This window comes from Saccopteryx bilineata, chromosome 3 (assembly GCF_036850765.1).
Source record: "Saccopteryx bilineata isolate mSacBil1 chromosome 3, mSacBil1_pri_phased_curated, whole genome shotgun sequence".
Classification (NCBI taxonomy): Eukaryota; Metazoa; Chordata; class Mammalia; order Chiroptera; family Emballonuridae; genus Saccopteryx; species Saccopteryx bilineata.
In genome coordinates, this window is record NC_089492.1 from 270,324,993 (window position 1) to 270,334,335 (window position 9,343).

Consider the following 9,343-nt stretch of genomic DNA (forward strand, 5'->3'; position numbering starts at 1 on the left):
TTTTAGAATAAATTTCAGGGCATGTGTGACTCATATAATCTTGATGTTTTAAATTGTTTTAGTTCACATAATCTTATAACATTGTAGCATGGAAAATGGAGATAATAAATAAAAGCCCCCATAAGTCTATTGTCTCAATAGCCTGATCATATCACAGGTCATCTCTTAGACCTTACGTTGCTTTTCATTTGTTTGTTTCTACCCAGGACCAGGGACCAGGGGTCAGAATCTCTTACGTCTCTTCTTTGGGTCACTTACTTGTCCTGTTTACTTTTTTATTCATTGTATTTAATATCTCACTCTAGGATATAGCATCAGTGTTAATATTATAGTAGACTTGTGGTCAGGTAATGACCAAGTAACTACTGTGGGCTCTCCTGTCCCACGGAGAACAATTATAAATTGTGGACAAAAAGCCAGCAAACTATCTGAAGGCATTAGAGAGTGACCAAGAGGGGGACTGTTGATACTTGGGAGAAGGTAGTTTCACTGGGGAAATTGCTCTCCCCCCACTTAGATTTTTTATTGTATTGAGATACAGTTTACATATAACAGTGTACATCTTTTAGGTGTACAGTGTGTTGGTTTGATATTGTACATTTGTAAATTGCACTGTGATTTCTAGTTGCATTAGCTAACACCTTTATTATGTCGCATAATTATCTTTTTTATGTTGAGAAACGTTATGATCTAGTCTCTTAGCAGCTTTGAAGTTTATAATATAGTATTGTTGACTGTAATTAGAAAATTTTCTATTTTTAATGGTTTTAGCCTGTAGGCCCTTCCCAGTCTGCTCCAGGCTGGGCTCCTAAGTTAGGCTAGAAAATCTCCAGTGTTCCAGAAGGCAGAGTTTGGGACACTCCTGGCATAATGAACATGACAGAATGCCAAGGAAAGGAAGAGAACCATGGAGGGCGGGGCCTGTATTTAACCTTCCCAAATATCTGGTTGACCCTAAAATCACATTGGTATGGGACCCACTCCAGGCAGCCCAACTAGGGCTGAAAAAATGCACCAAAGTTTTACCTGCTGCCTATTGCACAGGAAAGGTTTGCAGTCTGAGTCAGTCACCTTAGCTACAGTAGAAACGGGGTTTGGGAGGGTCATAGTCAGAACTCAGTTTCTTCAGTATATCATTTTCTGTGTCTAGATAACAGGAAAATGTGACCTGTACTTAACAAGAAAGAAAAATAGAAAACGAAAAAACAGAAACAACCAAAAACCCCACCCAGACCACTGAGATGTTGGAGGTAGTAAAGTAGGCTTTTAAAGTAGCGATTTCAGTTATACTGAAATACATAAAGGAAAATATGCTGGTAATGAATTTATTATAAGAAGAATAAAATGGAAATTCTAGAATAGAAAAATATCATCTGAAATAAAATTCACTGTATGTCCTTAAGAACAAATTAGAAATAATAGTAGAAAGAACGATTAAAATTGGAAAGAGGTCAATAAGAATAAACCAAAAAATAAAGTAGTACTGTTCTGACATTTTTGGTGGTGACTCAGAATACAAAGTAACTTTTTCATCGACTCTGCATGCACAGGCACATGCGCACACATGTAATTGAAGCTATTTTGCCCATGATTGATTCTGATACCACTATGTTCCATTTTTTTAAATAAAGCTGTTCACAAATCACTAAGTTGATTTTATCCCCACAAATGGGTTGGGAACTGCTGTTTCAGAAATACTAGAATAAATTTTAAAGACTGAAATGATCTCAATTTTGTATTAAGGTGGAAGCCCTCGGCCAAGTAGGATCCCATAGTGGTAGCTGATCTCCCTGCCTGCTTTCTTGAAAGACAGTGCTGAGGATTGAGTCCTCTGCCCAGAAGAATGTGTTTCCTGTCCCCAATCCATTTAGCAGAAAGTCATGTTATCATCCTCATCACTTTGTAGGAAAAGTAGGCCTGGTGTGGATGAAGATACACCCACCAAGCAGTCATGAAATGTGTTGAGTCCTTTGTCCGAACACTTGGAGATTGTGTCTGGCTTGGTGCTCTCTGAACCTGCCCAGAGTATCTTTTTTTTTTTTTTTTTTTACAGGGACGGAGAGAGAGTCAGAGAGAGGGATAGACAGGGACAGACAGACAGGAACGGAGAGAGATGAGAAGCATCAATCACCAGTTTTTCGTTGCAACACCTTAGTTGTTCATTGATTGCTTTCTCATATGTGCCTTGACCGTGGGCCTTCAGCAGACTGAGTAACCCCTTGCTCGAGCCAGCGACCTTGGGTCCAAGCTGCTGAGCTTTTTTGCTCACGTCAGATGAGCCCGCACTCAAGTTGGTGACCTCGGGGTCTCAAACCTGGGTCCTCTGCATCCCAGTCCAACACTCTATCCACTGCACCACCACCTGGTCAGGCACCAGTAGTATCTTAAGTCCCTTTTTTGCTAAGGGAGAAGCCAGTGGCTGTTAGGAGATTAATTTCCACAGTGCCACGCCTTTGACTCATGCTAGAATTGCATCATTATAGAAGGAAGGTGCAGAAAATGTTTTTCTATATTACTGTATCAGTTGTGAGAAGCTGTTTGAACTGGATGTGATAGGTTAGCTCACCAGATTTGTTATGTTCCTCCACTCAGTATGTCTATAGAGCCTCTTTGAAGTGCTGAGCTCTGAGCTTGAGCCTGGGGAGATGGACATAAGTAAAACTTGTTTCTACCCTCAGTATTCCCAAGAAGTGAAGATAGATTTTGATTCATGTTGAAATTATGTTCATTGAGTAGTTCGGCTACTAATCAGTGTTGTGAACCTTGTGTCTAAGTTTCCTCACTTACCTGGACTTGTTACCCACATCTATTAGAGAGTTGGCTCTATTATCCCTCATGACCTGGTCTTGGCCACGGTTTCCATTGGAAGCCACAGATGGCAAAGATGGAGAGTCTCGGAGCCACACAGTAGCTGAATCAATGTTCCAGAAACGTTAAGATCTCTTTCTGCTGTAGCTGAGGTCAGGGCAGAGGCTGGACAAGCACTTGGTCCCCTTTTCTAAGAGTTGCCCTTGGATTTGTCTCATTACAGCAATGTTGTGGAGAAGTGTGTCACCCATGCCTCCCGTACAGAGCGTGCTGTGCTTATCGATGAGGTATGCACCATGAACGATGGTCCCCACAGTGCCTTATACACCATGATGAAGGACCAGTACGCCAACTACGTGGTCCAGAAGATGATCGATGTGGCAGAGCCAGCCCAGCGAAAGATTGTCATGCATAAGGTAGGCCAGGCTGGGCACACCTCAGTCAGAGAGAGAGTGCAGGCCTTGGGTTCTGCATATTTCTGAAATGCAGAGGAGGGTGGACAGCATGCTTCTCTTTATAGAATTTGTCACTGGACTATGTCTTATGCTGTGCTCCCTTTTCCTTTTATCTAGTGTGGCCATTGTCCCATATTTGCCACTCTCCTTTACCAAGAGCTCACTGTTGTGAACGAGCCTTACACTCAGTCCTTGAGAGGAATTTCCCTCCCTGATCTCCAGGCCATGCTTTTATCCATTTTCTCCTAGGAGACCAGCTTCTCAGTCCAACAAATCAACCTGCTTGCCTTGTTTCCTTTTCTCCCTCCTCCCTCTTATTCATTCACCCCACCACCATTTACTGAATGAGTGCCTGCCCAGTGCAGTGGCTGGCCGGGCGCACTGACCTGATGCCCACTCAGTGTCAGTCACCAGCACAGAGAGGACTGAGGCTGGTCCCTGCCCACAGAGCACAGTGCGGGGAGAGCCATGGGAAGGGTGGTGAGAGTGCATCCCTCGAGTCTTTGAGCGGAGGCTTTGCAGAAGGAGAAGACCAGGCTAAAGAGGAGTCAGACAGGAGAAAAGGGGCAGCCACCTGAAGTGTTGGGTTCTGTGAATGCGACCCGACCCAGACAGCACCTGCTGAGGCCCACGGCTTCTGTCACAGCAGGTCCAGTGAGTCCCAACCAGCCCCACAGGGACCACAGGGCCCAGGAAGCCCAATCAAGCCCCAAGCCGGTGTGCTGCAGCTGTGTTTGTGCTGTGAGTCTCGTGGTACTTCTGATCTGGACGCTTAGCCTTTGGGCTCTGAACTCAGCCCTTCTCAGTGGAGGGGACGGCCTTGGTCTGGCAGTGATGAACCACTTGCCCTCACTGAGAACAAAATTCGGTAATGAGAATCTTTGTTATGGACTCGAGTTCTGAGCCAGACGAGGCACCTACCACCTCCAGTTCAAAGCAAATGATACACCTCATTGGTGTTGGCTGTGGCATTTGGAGTCCGAAATCCTTATGTTGTGAGGCTCATAGATATGCTAAAGTTTAAAGCGTGTTCATTCAGCCATCCAACAGATACTCTCTGTAAGCACACTTACTCTGTAGTAAGCCCTCCTTTCAACAGGGCTGCACCACAGTATTATTATACACAAATGGTTACAGTGAGGCCAGGGACAGACTGGGGAGGGCCATGTCAGAATGCTGGCAGACGCCTCTCTAATGTGGGGGACAGAGAAAGTTCCGCCGGAGAATGCCGTTTGCATAAAGCCCTGGGAACCCAGGGGAGAGCTGGTGTGAAGGTTTGGCAGCGGAAGGGAGTGTGGTGTGGTAGAAGTGCAGCAGGCTCTTCAGGGCGGGACCAGGCTGTCAGGGTTCATTTCAGGGAACTGTCCTGGCTGGTGAGGAGCATGGAGCATGGGAAGCAGGTGAGGCAGCCAGGAGACTGGGGGGAGGCTGTTGAAATAGCTGAGCCAGGAGCTGGTGGTGGCATTGGGACTGAAGAGAAGCAAAGAGAATGGGGCTTAGGAATTGGTTAGTTCAGGGAGTTGAGTCCTAAGAATCTAAAAATCTAAGAGCTTTTAGCTCTTTCACCGCTAGGCTGTGTCCTTTTTAGCAAGAGGAGACGTTGAGAGCAGAGCAGGTGATCACACTTCACCTCCATCAAATCGAGTAAAAATAGAGCGCCAGGGTGTTATGCACGTGTGTACACAGGGGTGGTCAGTGTGTCTGTCCCGAGGAAGAGCGGTGTAAAGGCTCGGTGGTAGGGTCCTCAGCCCGCCAGCCCCAGGAAGGACTGTGAAGAGCCCGCGGTTGGATTTCTGGTACTGCTGAGAACAGCCGTGCACACAGCCCTCACACAACCCAAGTGGAAGTGTAGTTGTGCTGCACTCCTTTTTACGGGCGAGTTTAAGGAGGTTAGGCACGTGTCTGGGTCGTACAGCTCAGAATTTGAGCCAAGGACTATTAATAAATTTCAAAAACAAACATGTATTTCCCTCATAGGCTTGTAGGCGAGGATGTCACAGCTGATGTGGAGTGCAGTGCTGTTTCTAGGGCCACATGACCCTTCCTTCCTGTGAGGACACAGACACTGTTGTCCTCACAGAGCTCTCAACCCAGAGAGCTCGTGTGGGGTGCTGAGTGCAAGTGCTAGTGTGGGCGGGGGGGACCGCTGCATCCTTCACCGTCGGTGTGGAGCGGTGCCTGGGTCAGCAGCACTTGTGGACACACTGTCACATGCCGTAGCTGACGGATGTAGAAACTCCATGAGCTCACAGAAGAGGAAGGGGCCTCCAGACTGGGAGCATCTGTCTGGTTGTCTAGGGTGCACAGGACTTCTCTAAGGGGATCTGCACAGGGAGGGAGGATGGCGGAGCGTGCGGCCCAGCGGAGCCTAGCGTGGCTTGGAGGGGTGCAGAGTGAGACGGGGCAGTAGGCCAAGCCCTGAGAGCACAGCAGGGAGAAATGGTGGCTGGTGCAGCCAGACTGCTGCTCTCCTATACCTGTGTTAACCCTTCCGAGCCATTTGACTGGATGAGCGACCTCACCACTGTGCCTTTGTCTTTTTCATCAGTAAAATGGAGATAATCACATGTCCCTTAGGAGGCTTAATGAACAAGCCTGGCTCATGTGAGTCATTTTTATTGTCATTGCAGCTTTCTGTGGTCCTCTGTGAACCGGAGTACAGGGTCAGGTGGTAAGCTTAGGATCAGTGGTGTCTTGAAACTCCGTCTCTTAGGAGAGCTCAGGTGCCAAGTGTGGGGCAAGAAGGGCTGTGAGAGGCCAGAAGGGCTGAGAGCGTGCCTCAGGGCTCTGTGTAGTGGGGTGACAGTGTGATCAGCAGTCGGGGTGAGCTTCTCCACACTCTGTCCTGGGCGTGGTCTGTGGCCATCCAGCCTCCACTCCAGAGCCCTCGGAGTTCAGGATAGGAGCTCCTCCCCTCATCTGTGGGGTCAGTACAGCTCTAGAATGAGGGGATTTGGCTGTCCCAGTGGAAGGTATTGCTGTGGGCTGTGCAGTCTTGACAGGCTCCGCGGTGCCTGGGAGCAACCGGGAGCCTGCCCACCGTTTCCAGGTGAGTGACACACTGTGCTTCCTCCCCAGATCCGGCCCCACATCGCGACTCTCCGCAAGTATACCTATGGCAAGCACATCCTGGCCAAGCTGGAGAAGTACTACATGAAGAATGGCGTCGACTTAGGGCCCATCTGTGGCCCTCCAAATGGTATAATCTGAGGCAGTGTCACCCCTGTCCCCTCATTCCCACTGACCTCACTGGCTAACTGGTAAATCTAGCCAGTAACCAGAAATGTAGTGTAGAATCTGAAATGGGTAAATGGTATCGCCAGGATTACCCTCTCCAAAAAAAGGAATCAACTTCACAAATGGAAAAGCCTTTGTAAATTTAATTTTATTACGCATAACATGTACTAATTATTTTTTTTAATTGACTAATTGCCCTGTTGTTTTACCAGTGTATAGGATACTTGTACATAGGTAACCAATGTACATGGGAGGCCACATATTTTGTTCAATGTTGTATCTATTTTCCACATGTGGAAACTTTCAGGGTGGTTGGTTTAACAAAAAAAGTTAAAAAAAAAAAAAGAAAAAAGGTTTTTAACTCATTTGCCTTGCTGGCAAGTTTTGCAAATAGCTCTTTCCCACCTCATTTTAGTAAAAAAGGAAAACAAACAAAAAAACCTGAGAAGTTTGAATTTTAGTTAAATGGCCCCAAACTGGCATTTAACGCTGTTTATAAAATATATATATATATAAAATGAAAATTGTTTCACAGTTGCTAAAGCTTCATTTTATGACATTAAGTTTATGAAACTTCTAAAAATTGCCTTTTTTGGAGACTATTATGCTGAAGAAGATGGTGCAGTCTGTTTTGTGATGAGGAGACATGAGCTCCCAGAATGTCTTTCAAGGCCGGGCAGGGGTAATTGTTTACTGCCTGTTGGATTTTTTCTGTTAACATTGAAAGGCAAAATCTTGATTATTTAGCATGAGAAAAAAAAATCCAACTCTGCTTTTGGTCTTGCTTCTATAAATATATAGTGTATACTTGGTGTAGACTTTGCATATATACAAATTTGTAGTATTTTCTTGTTTTGATGTCTAATCTGTATCTATAATGTACCCTAGTAGTCGAACATACTTTTGATTGTACAATTGTACATTTGTATACCTGTAATGTAAATGTGGAGAAGTTTGAATCAACATAAACACGTTTTTTGGTAAGAAAAGAGAACTCGCCAGCCCTGTGCATTCAGTGTATATTCACACCTTTTATGGTCGTAGCATATAGTGTTGTATATTGTAAATTGTAATTTCAACCAGAAGTAAATTTTTTCTTTTGAAGGAATACATGTTCTTTATACAGCCTAGTTATATGTTTAAAAAGAAAAAAAATAGCTTGGTTTTATTTGTCACCTAGTCAGACTGTAGTGAGCTCCTTTCTAAATGTTATTCAAGATGATTCAGTTCACAGTAGTGTTTTTTTTTTAATCCTAAAAGTAATGTTTTGCTTATTTTGTGACAGTCAAAAGGACGTGCAAAGTTCAGCCCTGCCCTAGCTTTCCTTACAATCAGAGTCCCCTCACCTTGTAAAGTGTGAATCGCCCTTCCTTTTTGTACAGAAGATGAACTGTATTTTGCATTTTGTCTACTTGTAAGTGAATGTAACATACTGTCAAATTTCCTTGTTTGAATATAGAATTGTAACACTACACGGTGTACATTTCCAGAGCCTTGTGTATATTTCCAATGAACTTTTTTGCAAGCACACTTGTAACCATATGTGTATAATTAACAAACCTGTGTATGCTTATGCCTGGGCAACTATTTTTTGTAACTCTTGTGTAGATTGTCTCTAAACAACGTGTGATCTTTATTTTGAAAAATACAGAACTTTGGGATCTGAGTTTGTGCTTTAACTTTATTTCCCCCAATATAGTGCCCCAGGACAGCAGCCCTTTCTTTCTTTGTGCCTCTTTCTTTCTGCTCGTTTTTTGTTTTGAGAAGATGTGGGGTAGGAGGGAAGAGAATTGAAATAGGGATGGGGTGTCAAACTGCTTCTTTGGCCAAATTTGACCCAAAGATGTAGGGTTCAGCCTGCCCAGTGCTTTCAAAATCAAGACAGTCCACATTAATTGAAATTCCCATCTTCTATTGAAAAATAGAATATTTGCCTCCCTGGACCCGGAGTCAGCACACTAATCACAGGGAGCCTTGTCAAAAAGCCTGTGCCCTGCGGTTTGCCCTGTTCTCTCCTGATGATTGTCACTGCCCCTTCCTGGCTTCCCCAGCATTTGTGAGCCTGGGGTCTAGATGAGAATGCAGTCAATTACCAATAAGTGTCACCCAGGTAAGTTAAGTGTTGGGGCAGCTTTCTGAGGCAGGGCTGTCGGGAAGCACCTGGTTGGCTGCCCAGCCTGCCATGCCTCCCCTGCTGAGCCCCTTTCCTCTGCACTGTTCCTGTGCTCAGCCTGCCCACACCCCGAGGCCAGCCCAGGCTGCCCAGTCTCCTCACTTGCTCATCTTATTCCACTTGAGGACCTCTTCCAGCTTTTAGTACAGGAAGCTCTAAGTCACTAAGGTGACTGCCACCTCTGCCTGAGGACACCCACCTTCCCTTCTTCAGGACATTTCTCCAGGAGCTGCTTTGGCAAAACTGCCACTGAAACATTGGTCTGTGTTGGCAACTATGGAGTTGGAGGACAGGTGGGAGCCACACGACCTCACACCTGAAAGTGGAACCTCAGGGCAGTTGCAGAAGAGAACTGCGTGGTCCCCACTCCCAAGGATCAGGGACGGTCACCAGCAGGCCCTGACCTCCCAGGAATAAGGGAGGGAAAGGAAGTTGAGATAGCAGCTTCCGAGTTCGGAACCTGATTGCAGTGGCTGAGGTAGTGGTTGTGGGCCCACCAGAGAGCATGCTGGGGCCTGTGAACTGTGGCCCTGGAATCAGACTGGGTTCAAATATGGGTCCCACCACTCTGTGCACTTGAGTGTATCACCTTTAACCAAACTGCTGGGGATGGGTCGAAGGTGAAAGTACTTTGCGGAGTGGTTCTCACATCACGTCTTGGAAAGGCCTG

General features: G+C 45.8%; 1 protein-coding gene and 1 non-coding gene across 17 annotated transcripts in view; both read left to right on the forward strand.

The window, feature by feature from the left end:
* Window positions 1–8,166, forward strand: part of PUM1 (pumilio RNA binding family member 1) — a 146,025-nt gene extending 137,859 nt beyond the window's left edge. For all 16 annotated transcript variants that reach the window (XM_066269836.1, XM_066269835.1, XM_066269838.1 and 13 more), the window contains 2 exons: window positions 3,032–3,224; window positions 6,342–8,166. In XM_066269836.1, coding sequence (XP_066125933.1) covers window positions 3,032–3,224; window positions 6,342–6,473 — 325 coding nt within the window. In that variant the 3' untranslated portion in view covers window positions 6,474–8,166. The remainder of the gene's footprint in view (window positions 1–3,031; window positions 3,225–6,341) is intronic.
* On the forward strand, window positions 4,088–4,172 carry LOC136332809 (small nucleolar RNA SNORD103/SNORD85). Its single transcript, XR_010730945.1, has one exon. It is a non-coding gene; the product is annotated as a small nucleolar RNA SNORD103/SNORD85 (small nucleolar RNA).
* Window positions 8,167–9,343: the final 1,177 nt, after the last annotated feature.